General features: G+C 43.6%; 1 protein-coding gene and 1 non-coding gene across 3 annotated transcripts in view; one reads left to right on the top strand and one right to left on the bottom strand.

The window, feature by feature from the left end:
* The first annotated feature begins 1,295 nt into the window (after positions 1–1,295).
* The window catches only part of JAM3 (junctional adhesion molecule 3), a 29,775-nt gene continuing 12,500 nt past the window's right edge, over positions 1,296–18,570 (top strand). For both annotated transcript variants that reach the window (XM_070365041.1, XM_070365040.1), the window contains exon 1: positions 1,296–1,386. In XM_070365041.1, coding sequence (XP_070221142.1) covers positions 1,335–1,386 — 52 coding nt within the window. In that variant the 5' untranslated portion in view covers positions 1,296–1,334. The remainder of the gene's footprint in view (positions 1,387–18,570) is intronic.
* TRNAG-CCC (transfer RNA glycine (anticodon CCC)) lies at positions 12,456–12,528 on the bottom strand. Its single transcript has one exon. It is a non-coding gene; the product is annotated as a tRNA-Gly (tRNA).

Raw genomic sequence — 18,570 nt, 5'->3', positions numbered from 1 at the left:
AAATTTTTATTCTGTCTTTATGGGATTTGAAGGAATATAATTAATTCACACTTAACAAAAGTGTGCACAAAGACTTACAAAGAAAATCACATAGTGATGGCAGCTGAAGCATATCCTTGACAACTTCAATCGATTTCATGTTTCTTGACATCCATAATTTAGTACATATGTAAATTATATATGTATATGCACACTTATAGACACATTGTTCTACTTTGTAAAAACTAAAATATTAAAATATTAATACTGTAAAAACTAGGATGACTGTGTGAAAAGTGACGTTCATAAGTTAAACATTTAAAAACATATTAGTTGTTGGAAACTCTGCATTATTTTACTAATAACCATACTAAGAATTTTGTTTTGAGTTTGTTGTTTCCTGGAGCATTAGAGATGTACTGTGTTGAATGTAAAATAAGTTATTTCAATCATTTCCCACAGTATTAAATGACACTCAACATCTCCTGCATCCTTGGGTCAATTTCCAGTACATGTAATCCTTCTCTTCATTTTGTGTGCTTGTCCTTCTAAAATTCTTCTGTTTTTTCTCCCTAACCTTACCATTTCTCAATATTCAGAAATAAGAGCAAAGAATTATCTTGCTTTTCTGCGCAATAAACTGTCATGCTTATTGAACTAATGGATCAATAAATATACAGCCATGCTTTTGATCTAACAAACTTTTATTTTAGAAATATATCACTTTTATGTACTATATAATGCATGTCTTCCTTGTGTTTTATATAGATTTCAGCACTTTCCCCTCTCATCACATTTAGAATCAGGCCCCAAGGGGCTCATATGGCAAAGAATCTGCTTGCATGAAGGAGACCCGGGTTCGATCCCTGTGTCAGGAAGATCCCCTGGAGAGGGGAATGCCTGGAGAAGTCCGTGGACAGAGGAGGAAAGGTCACAAAGAGTGGACACGACTGAGCGACTAACACTTTAACTTTTCTTTCCAAAAAAGGCACAGGCAAAAATGCTTCTAGGACAACTGGGCTCCAATCTTATTTGTGAAATAAGAACTTCATTTCTCAAATTTTAATGGAGCCTTCCTTTCCAGATCTGTAGTGACGGATTCGTTTTATAAATGTGGGAATTAACCCGCCCACTCTTGAACGCGCTCCTTCACCTCCTCGAACCAAATTCTTTGAAAGAGACCCCAGGGGCCCAGTCCAGAGCATCCCTGCCTCCATAGCAACCAGACTCGGGCGTCCCATGCACCATGGCGACGGCTCGCCGCCGTGGTCGCTATGGTGACCGGGGCGGGCGCAGGACCGCGGGCAGGGCGCGTGCGCGGGGAGCGGGCCCGCGGCCCCTCAGCTGCGCTCGACATGGCGCTGAGGCGAAGGCCCTCCCTGGTCCTGCTGCTGTTGCTCGTGCGGGGTGAGTCCGCAGGCCTCCGCCAGACGCGGCCCGAGGGAACCAGGCGCGGGGAGCGGGTCTGGTGGCGCGGGGGCCCGGGGATCAGGGCTGCCGGGAGCGTCAGGGAAGGGTCTCGGGGGTGAGGGGGTCCGGCTCAGGTCCGGGGTCAGGGATGCGGGGATCCCGGCGTTCGGGCTGAGCGGGGAGCGGTCCTGGAGATTCCGGGTCCCAGGGATGCGGGTCCCGGGCTGGGGCTGCGGGTCTGGGGTTGGGATAGACGCGACAGGTCGGGGAAGCGGTCGGGAGGTGTGGAGGTCGGGAGTGTAGGGGAGTCCCGGGGGCCGAGGGCCCCGGAGTCGGGAGTCCAGATCTGATCTGGAGGTTTGGGTGTAGGGCGTCCCAGGGTGCGGGGTCCGGGCCGGGTCCCGTGGCCCCGAGCTCGGTCCCTCTGCGAACAAAGCCGACTGGTCCCCGGCCCCCTTTGTCCCGCCGGCCCCGAGCCCTGCAGCCCGCCCAGGAGTGGCGCGGGGGCCGCCCGAGCCGGGCGTTGGTCTGTCCCCCGACCCCCGCCCCGGCTGGAGGCCCTGGGCAGCGGAACGGCGGGACCGCAGGCTGGGGGCCGTGGGCGTGCGCTGGGCGCTCGAGACCGCGGTCCCACGTAGTCCTCAACGCAGTGTCCGGAAAGCATACTGAGGAGCAGGGGACACTCAGACCCGGTCCCGGGCGCCGCGCCGGCTTGCCTGGGACATCCGCAGGACTTCCCAGTTCTCCGGGTCACTTTCTTGTCTGCTTACTTGCCATCGTCATCCCATGGTGTTTTCAGAGTGTACACATCAAGGCCCCAAGTGACTGCTGGGGGTGAGGTGGGCGCACTAGGAAAACAAAGGCTCCTGTGTTGAAGGCTCAGTGAGGGGAGTGGTCCTCAGGGGTGGTGAGAACAGTGAGGGTCCCGGCAGAAGCCGGGGAGCAGGACTCTGTGGTGAGGGCTGAGTTCAGGGAATACGTGTCCCATACTGCGCCTGAAAGCGGGTTCCATAAACGTGTGTTTGGGAGAGATGAATGATCAAAGGCTAGCCAGGGGACAAGGGTGTCAGGAATGTCCCCTCCCCGCTTTGTTGGTCACACGGACACTGTCCTATTCACAGACTGGAACAACTCGCCATTGTTGAAAAGATCTGTTCACATCAAAGTTTGCAGTTTTTACTGCAGAAACATTTGGCAGTTTAGTTCAGGAATGAGTTTCAAGTTGGTTTGTTAGTAAAACTAGTGGATGCTAAGGCCTTCACATCAGCTTCGTTTTTTTGTAAATTTTAATTAAACAAAAAAATTTTTTTCTGGCCTAGCCATGCCTCATGGGGGAATCTTAGTCCCTAGACCAGGGATGGAACCTGTACCCTCTGCATTGGGAGTAAGGACCCTTAACCATTGGACCACGAGGGAAATCCCAGTAAACTTATTTTTACTAACTTCTTATTTTGGTTTCCTGGAAATGCACGTTTGTGATTTCCTTGATGTTAAAGATTGGAATTGACCTGTGGAGCATAAGAGGACTAATCAGATTTTGCATAGTAGGATGAATGACAAAGAGTAGAAGTGGTAGGATGTATTAATATGCTCTGAAGGGATGTGGCTGTCATTTTAATAGGGAGCTCTTTTCTATTATTTTGTTTATGCTGTAACTGTACGGTAATACCTTGAAAATTATTCGTTCACAGGGCATCACAGCTGCATCTCTTTTATTTTTATGATTACTCTTCCTAATTGCTGTTATTTTTGAGTGATCGCATTAAAAAAATCTGGTTCTGATATAATACATTCTTTGTTAGTTACCCTTTGCCAACCTCTGTTGTAAAAATTTAATATGTATTCATTTAACGTTGATAACAACTCTTAAGAGGTTGTTCGTATCATTTTGAGTACAGAGAGATTTAGTAACCTGCTCAGGGTGACATCCCTCGAGTGTCAGTTTGGAAATCGTCAACCATTTGTGTTAATCCTTTGTTGTTGTTGTTGTTGTTACTTAAATTGTTCCATTTGACAGTGGAGTTCTTGTTATGGATCATTTTAACCAAATTTTTAAATGTTCAATGCTGTGTGGTTTGCAGATAAAGTATTCTTTTGTTGAGTTGGTGACAGGTGCAATTCCTCTTTGCAAATGTTATGCCACAGGTCTTTTTTGAATGATTATGTGGTAATTGCCATTGGGTTTCCAAATCTTCTAATGTCTTAGAGAGATGCTTCATTAGAGGTAAGAGAGTTACAGTTTGTATTCCTGGGCTAAGACAATTTGTTAAAGTTTAGCAAAATCTGAAAATCATGATTTCAGGAAATTTTTGAAATAAGTTCTAAATTTTCCATTTGCATTTGTTTGGACTTCTGAAACATTTTAAAATGACCTCTTCTTTCATGTTGTGTTCAGTCTCTTGAATTAATTATATCTGGTATAATTGTTATCAGACATGTGTGTGCATGTGTGTGTTCAGAAAAACAAGGACCACCTGCCCTGAAGCATGCACTGCTTCAGACCAGCTGTTCATTCCCAGAGGGCCTGTTGAAGGCATTTGTTCTGAGGGCTTCAGTCTGGGGAAACTGAGTGGGAAGCTATTAGAGGTACTTAATCATAAGTAATTGCAGCGTTACATCTAGACAGACAGATCACACATGCCACCCCAAGCTCTGGGAAACTTTCTCTTAAGCAGCCTCACAGGGTAGGCTTAAATCATTTCTTTTGAAAGAAACCTGGTGTGTCTTAACACCCACTTTTTGAGATGGCCATATAATGTGACTGTAGAGGCTGTGGATTTAGTACAATCGAGCCAGCAGCTGTTAGAGATGTAATATTAGCAAATTCCTTCCCCACAAATTCTTTGCATTTTTTCACAAGCACAAGTGTGGTAAAACAAAGAGAAGTTTGTGTGTGGATGAAGTCAGGAGGTATGGAGTCTGCTGAATGATACCCTCGTCTTGAAGTTGGACCCTTCTCAAGACGTGTTTGTGATCAGGTGGTGAATGTGATGCTGTTAGGGCCGAGCGCAGATTTCACATCTCTTGTGTCTACTTTCTGGATCCTCATAATATATACAGATAGCTTCAGTGGATTCTAAAGCATTCCTGAAAGAAAGTTTTGGTAAGCACATTCTTTTACACCCAGTTTAGCAAGGACAGTATCCACTGTGGTTCTCTATATGGAGTTCTAAAGCCTTAATTTACTGCATCTTTCTAACACGTCCTGACACACAGAAAGCCTTCTGAGAATTGACCTTTGTTTCTGATGTCTAGGAATGCTGTTGTACTTTGTGTTGGTGTTTGTCTTTAAGGAGTATTTACTATGTGTTGCAGGGTTTCCCTGGTGGCTCAGGGGGTGAAGAATCCCTGGGTCTGGAAGATCCCCTGGAGAAGGAAATGACAACCCACTCCAGTATTCTTGCCTGGGAAATCCCATGGACAGAGGACTCCAGCAGGCTACAATCCATGGGGTCGCAAAAGGGTTGGACACAATTTAGGGACAAAACAACAACCGTGTGTTATGTTCCTATGAGTAGTTAATATGAACAGCCGAGATTTCAAAGCTAGTTATGTAGAAGCATAAAACTTGTTAATAGATTGGTAGCAGTTTTAGTCGCTAAGTCATGTCCAACTCTTGCGACCCCATGGACTGTAGCCTGCCAGGCTTCCCTGTTCATGGGATTCTCCAGGCAAGAATACTGGAGTGGATTGCCATTTCCTTCTTTAGGGGATCTTCCCAACCCCCGAATTGAAGCCGGGTCTCCTGCATTGCAGGCAGATTCTTTACAGACTGAACTAGGAGGAAGTCCATTCTTTTTCTCATACCATCTTTCATTTTCAGAGTATCCCAAGGCTTCTGTGACTCAGCTTTCTTTCTGCAGAATATTGCCCACATCAAGCCCTGCCATGTGTGTGTTGTCTGCTTTGCCCAGTTTCACTCAGCTCACAGTGATCCTTCCTGTTTCTAAACAGCAGAGCTTGTAGTCTGTGCAACAGACATTGAGTGTGTGTCTGTAATATGTCCGTGGTGCTAGGGGTGCAGACATGAATAAGGCTCCTCAAGCCAGGATGACTGCCCACCGAATTATGTTGCGCTTTTGTTGTTGGGTATAAATGCATTTTATCTTCTCAATGTTATTAAAAATTCATTGGGAACAGAGGCTGAATTGAATTTCTTTTGTATCTTTCCAGGGATGGCTATAGTAAGTATTGTCTTTGTCACTTAAAAGTCAGTTAACATTTCTTAAACACTTCCAGTGCATCCAAGCATTTTTTATGTATCTATCTCGTGACCCCAGAAACTTTTGGAGATTCTTGGTTTTTACCTCAGTAGTTTTTGTGGAAGAATGAGGATGGTATTTCTCGACTTGGTTTACTTTAAATATCTTCTCTCACCCACTCTATGCGGTTATATGATGTTAAGAAGGAAAACATGGGGAAATGCTTGTGAAGTCATTTAAGTGACACAGTCATATACCTTATGATTCCAACAACACAAAACATCTTGGAGGGGATGTTTGGAGGACCTGAAAAGATAATCAAAACTGAAAGATAATCAAAATGTTGATGGGGGTTCTGTTTTTCTTTGGCAGGTCTTATGGCTGATTGTTTTCTACTTTTCCCTTATTTACCTGGCTGATTATTTTATAAGGAATTTTTTTATATGTAATGGAAAAAATTTCATTTGGGGGGTCCTCCAATAACATAGTGGACTTTTAAGTTTGACAGTTGGTAAGGATTTTCTTTTAAAATGGGAAAACAGTTTAATGCGTTAGCCTGTGACTGTGGCTCCTTCTGGCTCCAGAGTTCATGCCAGCTGCAGAGCGAGGAGGAGGGGCAGCCCTGGGGCTCGGTTTGATCAGGCATCCTTTGTGACTCATCTGAGAGACTTGCTGTCACCGCTTCTGGGTCGGGGCGCCAGCTGTGGTGTCCTCAGCAAGTGCTTGGTGGGAAGACTGAGAGTGCACTGATGAGAATACCTGCGTCTCCGTTTTTGAACAAACAAGTGAAATCATCCAAGTAGCCGCTTTGGTCTGCCTGTTCTGCACAAGCCCGTGTTTAGAGGATCCCTTCCTCTGTGCCAGTCGGGCAGCTCCTGGGGGGCCAGTTTTCTTTGTCTTGGGTGATAGGAATACCAGGTCAAGTTGACTTCCTTGGGAAACTGACTCTGAAAGATGTTTCCTGAAGTCAGCCGAGAGCTGAAGCTCCCTTATCACGTCTTCCTGCCTGCCACGACTTCCTCCTTGGATGTCTTTCTCTAAGGGAAACTTTTGACGTCTTTTAGAATGAAGTGCAGCTGTCTGGAGGATTACAAATAATGCCACACAACCTAAGACAACTGCCTTTTCTTTCTTTCTTTCTTTTTTTAAAATTTGGTCCCTTGATTCTCGTCTAGAGCATCTCTACAAGGGTGCTGGAGCTTAATCAGCCAAGCCATAATTATTTCACAATCTTGCATTTTCACATCAGCAAAACAGGGACATCTAACATAAGCGCTTGCCCAGACCAGAAGCAGTACATGGCTTAGGTGGTTAACAAACAGAGCAGCCCTTCGGGTAAGTGTTTTACATGTACAGAAGTGAGAGCTCTTAACTCTGGGCTGACCTGGGAGAGGGACATTTCAAGAAGCAGCACCTTTTGGGGTAATTTGCTTGACTTAGTGCAGATTTGGGGGAGTGGAGGTGTTAGGGGCCAGGAAAGTGGAGGAAATGCCACAAGCAGAGGTGTTGGGAATGCATGTGTTGTATTCTGGGACCAGTGAGTTATCATGATGATAACTAAGGACAGCTGCCAGTTATTAGCAGGCTGCGCCAGGCACCGCTGACTGCGCCACCTCACGGGAGTCTTAGTCCATCTCAGCAGTCAGTCCCTATAAGCCTCACTTTGCAGGTGCTGAACCTGACACTTGCGCAGGTTGGTCACCTGGCCCCGGTCACAGCTGGTAAGTCAAGGATCCAGATCACCAATGGAAGGGAATGTCGCAGAGTAACTAGACTGTGAGACTGAAAAATGCTTTCAATGCCGGGCTGAAAAATGTGGACCTTGTCATGTAGGTTCTAGAAATTCCTATGGCAGTTTGGAGCAGAAAGTGATCAGATCGAATATTTTTAGGTGTGTTGGCCTGATACTGCATTCAAGAAGGCTGGAGAGGGAGAGTCAGTTAGGAAGCTTCCAGAGTAGTTCATGCCCATTCCCCTTAGCGGAAGTCTCTTGAATTCAGTTTTGTTCATATCTGAAAATGTATTTTTACCTTTGTTCTTGAGATATAGATTTATTGGGTGACAGCTGCTTTGACCCAGAGCCTGATCTCTGTGATACTGATGCTGTCTGGCTTCCTTTGCTCCTGTTGTGAAACTGCTCTCAGGTCATCAGCCTGTCTTCCTCCACCTGCTTTAGGGATCTCGTCTTTTCTTTGGCATGCTGCAATGTTACTACCTGTATTCTCCTTGTTAATTTGTTATAAGTTGTGTATCTGTGAGTTTATATCTTTCTGGAGAATTCTCAGAGAGGGTCAATTCAAACACTGCCTAGCTTCTATTTTCTTAATTCTTTCCTTTTAGAACTCCGATTGGATATATTCAGTCTTTCATCTTCCCAGACTGTTAACCTTTCTGTCATAATTTCATGTTCTTCTTTCTTGTTGCTGCTCTGGGTTATTTATTAAATTTTGTTTTACAACTGTTTCTCTTGCCAACCATGTCTATAATCTGTTTAACCAGTGTATGAAGTGGTTTTTTTTAACCCATTATATTCATTTCAAAAAATTTACCTGGTTCTTTCTATAATCTAGTTTATTTTACTTGCTCATTTTTCATTTCTTTTTTGTTTTTAAACATTTCGCACAAAACTGTTTTATATTGTACATGTGAGACTTCAAATATCTGAAGTTCTCTGGAGTCTAAACCTGATGCTTGTTGTTTCTCGTGACCGTTACTCGTCGTGGCTTGTTTCTCTTTCCTTGTAAACTGATGTCTGGTTGATCGCAATCTATGTAGCTCTGGGATGTGTTTTGTGAGAGAATGTGCTCGTGCTGGGCAGCAGTCGTCTGGGATGGCTTTCAGGGTCCCTGGCATTGTCTGGAAACTTCAGGTTCAGCTCTGCCTTCCTGTTGGCCCAGCTGCACAGTCTCCATGATGACCCTCAGGGTCACGGCCCACCCATCCTATTACTTCTTGGGTTCAGCCTACAGCTGAACTTGTTTACTTGTTTCCCATGAGCCCAGAGGTACAGTAAAAACTACAGTTTGTCTGCATAAGGTCTCACTGGAGTGTAGTTAAACCACTGCTGTAAACAGGAACCCTGGCCTCCTCCTGAAAAACTTAAGTCACACACCATCCTAAACTTTTATATTATGAAGGTAATGCTTCTGTTTTCATTTTTCAAGTGTAAGATGAAGTTAAAATACTGGCTTTTTTGGGGGGGAGGGAGCACATATGCCCCCACGGAGGTTCTGATAGGTTTAGGGGAAGGGGTTGAAGGAGCCTTGCTGAGTGCTGCCAGGATGGGGCTGTAATGTCCTTTAGACACACACACACTCTGCTGCACAGCTGTCATCCCCGTCTGTGGGTGGGTTTATCTGAAGAGCAGTGAGCATCAACGATTCGAGACCCAGCAACTTGAAATTTAGAGAATTACTGCTGTTCCACACTAGACAAGTGTTTGGTGGAGGAGCTCTCCCCTCTCCACAGGGAAGGAGCTTCCCAGATTTTCAGATTCTTGCTGGATGAGGCGAGAGGGATAGCCCACCCCAGGCTATGCTGTGCACTGCCTCCCAGATCCTTTTCTGGGTGGAGGAGGGAGCCCGTGTGGGTGTCAGGCATTCTGGACCCGCTTCCCAGCTTTGCATGTGATTCATTTGGGGACCTTGGGGAAATATTAATTATATTGGTTTTAATCCAAGTCACTTGAAAGTAATTTAAGCAGCATTCCTCTTCCCCTCCCACCAACACATTCACATTTCTGTTGACGGATTCGTTGAATTAGTTTGTTAATTACAAGTGTAAGTGAAAGTTTTGAAAGCCTAATTCATAGAAATGTCTTCATCTTCTGAAAGTTTAGAAGCTTTTAGAGCCAGGAAACCAGTGCAGGATTCAAAAGACACCAGTTCGATCCCTGGGTCAGGAAGGTTCCCTGGAGGAAGGTACGGCAACCCACTTTGGTATTCTTACCTGGAGAATCCCATGGACAGAGGAGTGTGGTGGGCTACAGTCATGCGGTCACAAACAGTTGACATGACTGAAGTGACTTGGTACACACACACACAACCTTGGTTTCAAGCCCTGTTCTACTCTAAGAGGTTAGGACGATTCATCTTTCAGAACCTCAGGTTTTGGGGTTTTTTTGTTTTTTAATCTGCTGTGACCTTACTTACTAGATCTAGTATTTTGAGAGTTCCTATGTTTGTTTACCAGGAAGAAAACAGTGGACCACTGTTTGGTTGGGCTGGTGATTACTGTTTGATATCTCGCATCAGATTGTGGAGTTTTCGCTCTGACCACATTCGGTCTCGCTTTCAAGTCCACTGCTGGTGGAACCCCTTCGCCATGAATCCCTGAAGCAGCAGTTCAATAAGAACAAGTGTTCATGTCTTTAATTCACCGGGTGCTGTTTTAGAGTCGTTTATGTTGCAGAGTCGTGAACACTGTAGGAGGTGATGAAATTCAGGGCCCTTCCCTCCACATGGTACTTTCATGTATATATATGGACATTTTATATGCTGTCTTGGGGGGTGGGTTACAAACCCCAGAAGGTCCCCTCAGGGGGAGCGGCCTGCTCAAGGGCACAGGGCCTGTGTTCTGAGTCGATGCCGACTGTATGCGGGTTTTGGGACCAGCATACATCCAGGAGGGTTATTTTATTGTTTCTTCTTCCCCTTAACTCTATTCCAGCCCAAATTTTCTGTTAGGCTGTGTTACAGATGGTGACTGTTGTTGTGAAACATGTGGTCATAATCTCCGTACGTTGCCAGTTTGCCTCACTCTGTGGTTAGGTCAGAGGGAAGACTTGATTTAGATGGCTGTAGGGACACTTCAGTCTGTGGTTTCTGCAGTGCTTCATCATGTTAGCAGAGCTCCGGGAGGTGTGCAGGATGAGGCCATAGGAAAAGCAGTGAAACCCTCGCTGGGCCCGCCCTTCCATTTCCCTCAGTGTCCTTGTCTGTCTGTCTCTACCATAGGCAGTGGGGATGAGGCAAGAGGCCTAAAGGACACCTCATGACATCGGCTGAGGGATCCGGCCTTCACAGAAGCCAGGACACACACCTTCCTGGTGGCGTGTGGCTAACCCCTACCCCCACCCCCCGCAGCACCCTGAGGCTGGCAGCTTTCCCCAGGAGGACTGTGTTTGTATGTGTGTTGTTTTCCCTTCGGCTCACAGATTTTGCTTTCTGTGCTGTTCTCATCAGGTACACTTTCTACGTGCAGAGTAATGCGGGGTAAATAAAACCTGTTAGGATTTGGTGCTTCTGTCCTCATGAGTGGCTCAGTTTTGACTCTGCCTCTCATGAACCCTTGAGGAAGATGCTTTAACCGGCACTTGGAGGCTTTGACTTGGGATGCCCTGTCCTGGTCCTCCTGCCTGCCCCACCTCTGTGGGGGCTGGGTTCCAGTGGGGAACACCGCCTTTGTGGGGCTCACAGGGTTTGGGCTTGGGGTGACGAAGTCGAGGCACTTGGGTGTCCACACCCGCCCTCTCCATAGAGGAGTTGGGAGTCTTGAGAAATGCAGCGTTTTCCTTTTCTTTTATAAGATTACGGTTATGTCATAAAGAGAAGAATTGATCCTTACAGTGTATTTACTCAATTCAGTTTTATCAGGGAATCATACAATCTGGAACATGGTCTTGGGCTCTGTAAGGCATTTCATCACCGGCTTCTGAGTCACCTTATGTGCTGTGTTTCCGCTTTATCATCATGGCCCATCCACCCGAATGCAGGTCACCCTCTTCCTGTTCAGTCCTGTTCATTCCCTAGTATCCAGCTCAGCGTACTTCTCCATAAAGCCTTTCTTAGCTCTCTAGCCTAGAGTAATCTCTTGCTTTCTGAATTCACGTTCAGCAGGAAGAACATAAGCTAGAATGAAGCTTGAATCTTAGCGTGTCCAAGTCAACATCCTTAGCCATAAAAGAGTAGAAAAACATATAACTTTGTGGGATTGTTTTGCAGCCCAGTGACTATGTATCATGCTCCTATCAAAGTGTCTGCATGAGTGGTAACAAAAATTATACCAATTAATATAGTAAAATTACAATTACTAGTGTAATTGCATAAGCGCTTAGCAGAGGTTGGGCATAATGATAAGTTCTCAGCATTCGGTTGTAGAGATTTACTGTCAGTGCTAACTGTTGCTGCTGCTGCTGATACTATTACCATGTTGTTGTTTAGTTGCTAAGACCTGTCCTATTCTTTGTGACTCCTTGGACTGTAGCCTGCCAAGTTCCTCTGTCCATGGAATTTCCCAGGCAAGAATACTGGAGGGAGTAGCCATGCCTCTCTCCAGGGGATCTTCCTGACCAAGGGATGAACCCCCATCTTCTGCACTGGCAGGCAGGTTCTTTAACACTGAGCCACCAGGGAAGCCCATAACTATGTTACTGCACTGTGTTTGATCCTCAATTATTCAGAGGCAAATCGAAAGTGAACCTCATCAGGCTTAGGCTTTTGGACTCCACTATTACAAAGAGGCCCCTTTCAAACCCCGAGTTTCATCCTAGCAGTATCCTCAGATTTGCAGAGCTTAGCCGCCTTAGCAGCAATCAGGTAAGAGTGTCTTCTTTTTCCCCTCTGCTGTTCTCCTTACGTCAGGTGGCCTTGCTCTAGCGCAGCACGGAGATGAGTGTCTGTCCTTAGTTTTTGTTTGGGAAAGAGGCAGGGGCTTCACTGGCCATTTTAGATAGGGGCTGACAGAGATTTCTGTTCAAACATATAACAGCCTGGACAGATGAGAAACCATGGCCTCCTTTCCTCCCTTTTTAATATTATGTATTTATATGGCTGTGCTGGGTCTTCGTTCTGGCTTGGAGGATCTTTGTTATGACATCTTTTAGCTGTGGCCTGCGAGCTCTCAGTTGTAGCATGTGGGATCTAGTTCCCTGATCAGGGATGGAACCTGGGACCCCTGCATTGGGAGTGCGGAGTCCTAGCCACTGGACCATCAGGGAAATCCTTGTGTTTCTTAACTTATTTTAAAATAATTGCGAGTCAGAAGACCTGGTTTCCACTTTGATCTCTGATATGTTCAGTTTTGAAGCTATTCCTGTCTGCTGGTATATCTTAGTGACTGAACAACAGCAGTGTATCTGAGCCCTCTATCTGTGGAGAGGAGATAATATCCACTTTTCAGGGATTTTCCAGAGTTCAGCCGAGACTGTGTGTGCAAGTGGTCTGTACATTATAAAATGCTGTGCAGATGTAAATGGTACCGTTCTCGGCTTTGTTCCCTGTGAGTCCTAGAGTTTCATTAATCTTCTGGTTCTTTAGCCTACAATCCTGATTTAGAGGAACTTTCTCATATTGAAGCTTCCTTGATGGCTTGTTTTGATGAGACAGCAAGTTTTTACACTTATTTTCTCTATATAGGAAAGACATTTCATCTGAAGTACAGATTGGTGTCCTGATTTTTTCTTAAAAAAAAACCCCAGAAGTCTAGTTTTAAGTTTCAAGATTAAAGAAGAAATTACCTGATTTTCTTGTATTTAAAAAGTGGTTCCACGATGTTTATAGAGAAGATTAGACCTCTTTTGCCTGGGGACATTCATATGCCTGCCCTAGCAAACTTTGAATAATAAAACGTTTCAGTGGAAATTCCAGCATATCTTTAAGTGAAGAAGCTGCCAATATAAATCTGTGTGTTTACATTAAAAATAAGCATCTTTTTAGATGAATAAGTATGAAGAATGGATGAGTTCAGGAGAATGTCATGTGAGTATACAGGCCTTTGTGTCCACAGGAATCCCACGTCCTGAGATGGGGAGCTGGGGTGACCGTGGGAGCGCTAGCTAGGGGCAGGTCCCGGGAAAGTAGGGAGAAAATGAAGAATAGCCCTTGGGGACTCAGCAAGTCACAAGCCTGGGCGAGAGCACATGTCTGGGGCCACAGCTGACCCTCATCCCCAGTGGCCTCTCTGTCGGGGGAGGGAGAGTCAGCACTGCCCTGCTTCCTGGGGCGCCCAGCACTCGGCACGCAGGAGTGCTCCTGGGGACGTCAGCGTGCATGTGTGTGAGATGGTGCACAGCCTGTGTATCTGTGTATTTGTATACACACCACGTTCTTGTTTAGATTGTGGTTGTAGTTTGACTTGGAACCTGCACATCATTTCTAATCCAGAGTGTACAGCTCATTTTAAATTGCTCTCCCCTGTTAAATTTTGCCACATGAGATGGGCCCTGTCACGTACAAGCTATGTTTCTGTTTCTAGAGACCTGTTGTCCTCTTGGGTTCTGAAATCACAGCCGTGTGATAAGGAGGTTTAGGGGAGGAGAGGCTGGGTCCCCGTCACCCTGTGGCTTGGCTCAGGGACCACACTGGACCTGCGTTACAACAGAGGGAAATCGGGTGTGTGGGTGTCCTGGTAATTTGTGGGTCTGCTGCTGCTGCTAAGCCCGACTCTGTGCGACCCCATAGATGGCAGCCCATCAGGCTCTTCTGTCCATGGGATTCTCCAGGCAAGAATACTAGAGTGGGTTGCCATTTCCTTCTCCAATGCATGCATGCATGCTAAGTCAATTCAGTCATGTCCGACTCTGTGCGACCCCATAGACAGCAGCTCACCAGGCCCCTCCATCCACGGGATTCTCCAGGCAAGAATAGTGGAATGGGTTGCCATTTCCTTCTCTGAATTTGTGGGTCTACAGAAGCGAAAAATGACAACCTTCTCCATTGAGATGGATTATTTCAAAAGAACACAGAGATTCCTGCTTTATTGTTTATCTGGAATGAGAACAACGCTTTTTTCCCAAGCTCCAGTTTGCTTTATTTTTTCATTTTACAAATTATTTTTGAAAAAAATCAAATGTATTTAAAGAGTGTGTATATATGCCATGTAATTTATTTTTAAAAAGTTAATATAGTTGGTTTATAATGTTAGTTTCACGTGTACAGCACAGTGATTCAGTTATACATATATATATATCTATTCTTTTTCAGATGCTTTTCCCTTGTAGCTTATTATAAAATATTGAATATAATTCCATGTGCTATACAGTAGGACATCGTTGTTTATTTTGTATACCGTTTGCTTTTAATTTGTGATTTAAAAAAAAATGTATATTTTATTGAAGTATAATTGACTTACAATGTTTCAGGTGCAGAGCAGGGTGATTCAGTTATACAAATACACATATATAAAAAAAATACACATATATTATTTTTGAAATTATTTTCCATCACAGGTTATTACAAGATATTGACTATAGTTCCCTATGCCATACAGTAAACCTTTGTTGCTTACTGAATATATATTTTTAAATTAGAAATCTAGCATTCTATTCATACTAAGTTAAACAAGCAGAATCAAAATATAATTTTTTAGTTATGCAAAAATTCATACATTTTCTAAAATATGTATATGTATTTATATATATATACACACACAAAAGCTTTTATACTACACTTGATAAAAATTGAGAAGGAATACCAAAAAAAAATGAAGAGATGGAGAAATTGGAGAACATAAACTAAATGAAATAGGAGCACTGAATATGAAATAGAAAAAGTGAAACAAACTAGGTAAAAGTAAAAGATCGTCATATAGTCTAGTTGTTTTTAAACATGACTGCTCATTAGGAATCTGGAGCTCCAGAGAAAAAAAGCAATACCTGAGCATTTTTATTCTTCAAAAAATTTTAAGGTAATTCTGATATGCATCTGGATTTTAAAAAGTGATCCCAGACCCCAGACCTGTGTCGCCTCAGACCAAACAACTGCAAGGGATGGAGTGCAAACCCACACATCAGCAGATAATTGGATTAAAGCTTTATTGAGCAAGGCCCTGCCCACCAGAGCAAGACCCAGTTTTTCCCATGCCAGTCCCTCCCATCAAGAAGCTTACACAAGCCTCTTAGCCTCATCCATCAGAGGGCAGACAGAAGAAGCACCATCTCACAGCAGCTAAAACAACAACCATATTACAGAAAGTTAATCACAGTGAAAAAGCAGAAAGGTATGTCCCAGATGAAGGAACAAGATACAGCCCCAGAAAAACAACTAAATGAAGTGGAGATAGGCAACCTTCCAGAAAAAGAATTCAGAATAATGACAGTGAAGATGATTCAGGATCTCAGGAAAAGAATGGAGGCAAAGATTGAGAAGATGCAAGAAATGTTTACCAAAGACCTAGAAGAACTAAAGAACAAACTGAGATGAATAATACACTAGAAGGAATCAATAGTGGAATAACTGAGGCAGAAGAACAGATAAATGACCTGGAGGACAGAATGATGTAAGTCGCTGTCACAGAACAGAATGTAGAAAAAAGAATGAAAAGAAATAAAAACAGCCTAAGAGACCTCTGGCACAACATTAAATGTACCAACATTCACATTATAAGGGTCCCAGAAGGAGTAGAGAGAATGGACCTGAGAAAATATTTGAAGAGAGAGTCGCTGAAAATTTTTCAAACATGGGAAAGGAAATAGTCAACTAAGTCTAGGAAGCACCAAGAGTCCCAAGAAGGATAAACCCAAGGAGGAACGCACTGAGACACATGGTAGTCAAACTGACAAAAATTTAAAAAGATAAAATATTTAAAAAGCAACAAGGAAAAAATGACAAATAACATACAAGGGAACTCCTATCAGGCTATTAGCTGATTTCTCAACAGAAACTCTACAAGCCAGAAGGGAAGGCGAGATTTAAAGTGATGAAAGGGGAGAACCTTCAACCAAGAATACTCTACCCAGCAAGACTCTCCTTCAGATTTGATGGAGCAATCAAAAGCTTTCCAGACAAGCAAAAGTTAAGAGAATCCACCACCAAACCAACTTTACAACAAATGCTAAAGTAACTTCTCTAAGCAGGAAACACAAGAGAAGGAAAAGACCTACAGAAAATAAACCCCAAACAAATAAGAAAACGGTAATGGGATCATACATATCGATTATTACCTTAAATGTAAATAGATTAAATGCACCAACCAAAAGACATAGACTGGCTGGGTAGATGAAAACATGTGCATTTATACACTTCCACTTACCACATCACTCTGCTTGAGCCCCCTCCCTCAATTGTATGTAATTATTTTGTATTGTTAAGTTAGTCATATTCCCATTACGGCTTGCAATTGTAATTATCTTTTATTTTTTATCTGGCTATTGATTGTGAAAACTGATAAACATCTTTTACTTATTGTGATTATATAACTATTACTCACTTAATACCATTGTATCATGATTGGTCAACAGAAAAATAATAGAACTCTGTATCAACAAAAGTGAAAGTCATTCAGTTGTGTCCAACTCTTTGCACCCCATGGATTATACAGTCCATGGAATTCTCCAGGCCAGAATACTGAAGTGGGTAGCCTTTCCCTTCTCCAGGGGATCTTCCCAACCCAGGACTCGAACCCATGTCTCCCGCGTTGCAGGCAGATCTTTACCAGCTGAGCCACAAGGGGAGCCCAAGAATACTGGAGTGGGTAGCCTATTCCTTCTCCAGCGGATCTTCCTGACCCAGGAATCAAACCGGAGTCTCCTGCACTGCTGGCAGGTTCTTTACCAGCTGAGCTATCAGGGAAGCCCTAAACTAGGATGTAATAGAAAAACCTGTAATCACTTTTTAAAATTAAAAAAAGAAAAGAGTAGCAGTTGGATATTTTGTAGAATGTTCCTCAGAGTTTTTCTGATGTCTCCTAATGATTAGACTTGTGTCATAGATTTTAAGGGGGTGGCTGAGTGACTGCCACAGAGGTACAGCACCCTTCTTATAATATCACCATGATGTGTCATTGATAATGCTGCCTGAATCTCTGGGTTTAGGTGGTGGCTTCTGGTTTCTACCCTGTGAAGTTACTATTTCTCCTTAACACTGTTTGAGGTTCAGCCAGCCTACCTCAAGGAGAGGGGTGTTAAACTTCACCTCCTACAGGGCAGAATATCAAATAATCTGTGTTCATATGTAAAACCACCACAATAGCTATTAAATATTTGGGGGATCAGATATTCTGAAACTGTCCAAATGTTCTGTTTCTCCTTAAAGTTTTCCCACTAATTTTGGCAACCATCAATGGATCTTGCCAGAAGCAGCTATTACTCTGTTATTCTAAAGATGGTTTTCTGTTTCCCTCATTCATTCTACATTATTAATTGGGATTCTTCCATAAAGAAAGTTCTTTCTGTCCCATCCATTTGCATATTCATTAGCATATGCATATCATATGGACTCATGGATATTTATTTTATTCTTTGTGTTGTAACACAGTCTGTCATTTATTTTTTGTGCTCAGATCTTCCAGCTTTAGTCTTTGGAAGCTCTTTCAGTTTGGCTTCTGGTCCTTTGATGTTTTTGTTTGTTTGTTTTAACACTTCCTCACTTTCTGGCACTACAAGATGTTCCAGGCTTATCTTGTAATATTTTCCCCACCCCAGCCTCAGAATTAGCTATTTCTCCAAGGAATTCTAGTTCCCTTCACCGGGGAATGGTATTTAGAAATCAGGATCTGAGTACTGAGTGTGTTCTTTGTTATGGAGGTGTCAGGACTTCTAGGCTCTTGGAGGACGGGGCTAGGAAGTGTGTGTGTTTTTAGTGACCCGTGTATGCACACACGTTTGTATTTATTTCTGTACTTGTGTACATGAAATAAACATTAGTTTGTATTAGTGCCTCTGACTGATCTAGCGCTACAGAGCTATTTCTGGCTTCCCCCTTGCATATTCATAACTTCTTTTTTTTTCTGACAGTGAAGAATTTGTCTCTCATTATTGATGGTGGCCCTTATAGTTTTTATTTGTTTAACCCAGTTATATGTGTAAAGTATTTTCAGAGTTGCTCACCTGTACTGCTGTAAGACGTAACTTTATCAACTAGAGTGCAGTGTTTGTGCAACGTTCTTGTCTTAGTAGCCTTGTTATATCCATTCAGAACATATTTTCCAAAGTTATTTCTGTCAATTCCTTTCTTCCCCTCCCCCTTAAGTGAGGTTATTTCACTCGTAATACAGTTAGTTTCATTTGTCAGTCTGCATCCCATCCTGGTTCCCAGGACATCTT

Source organism: Bos mutus, chromosome 29 (genome assembly GCF_027580195.1).
Source record: "Bos mutus isolate GX-2022 chromosome 29, NWIPB_WYAK_1.1, whole genome shotgun sequence".
Classification (NCBI taxonomy): Eukaryota; Metazoa; Chordata; class Mammalia; order Artiodactyla; family Bovidae; genus Bos; species Bos mutus.
The sequence above is the reverse complement of the archived record's forward strand: the minus strand, read 5'-3'. Positions and strand labels throughout refer to the sequence as shown.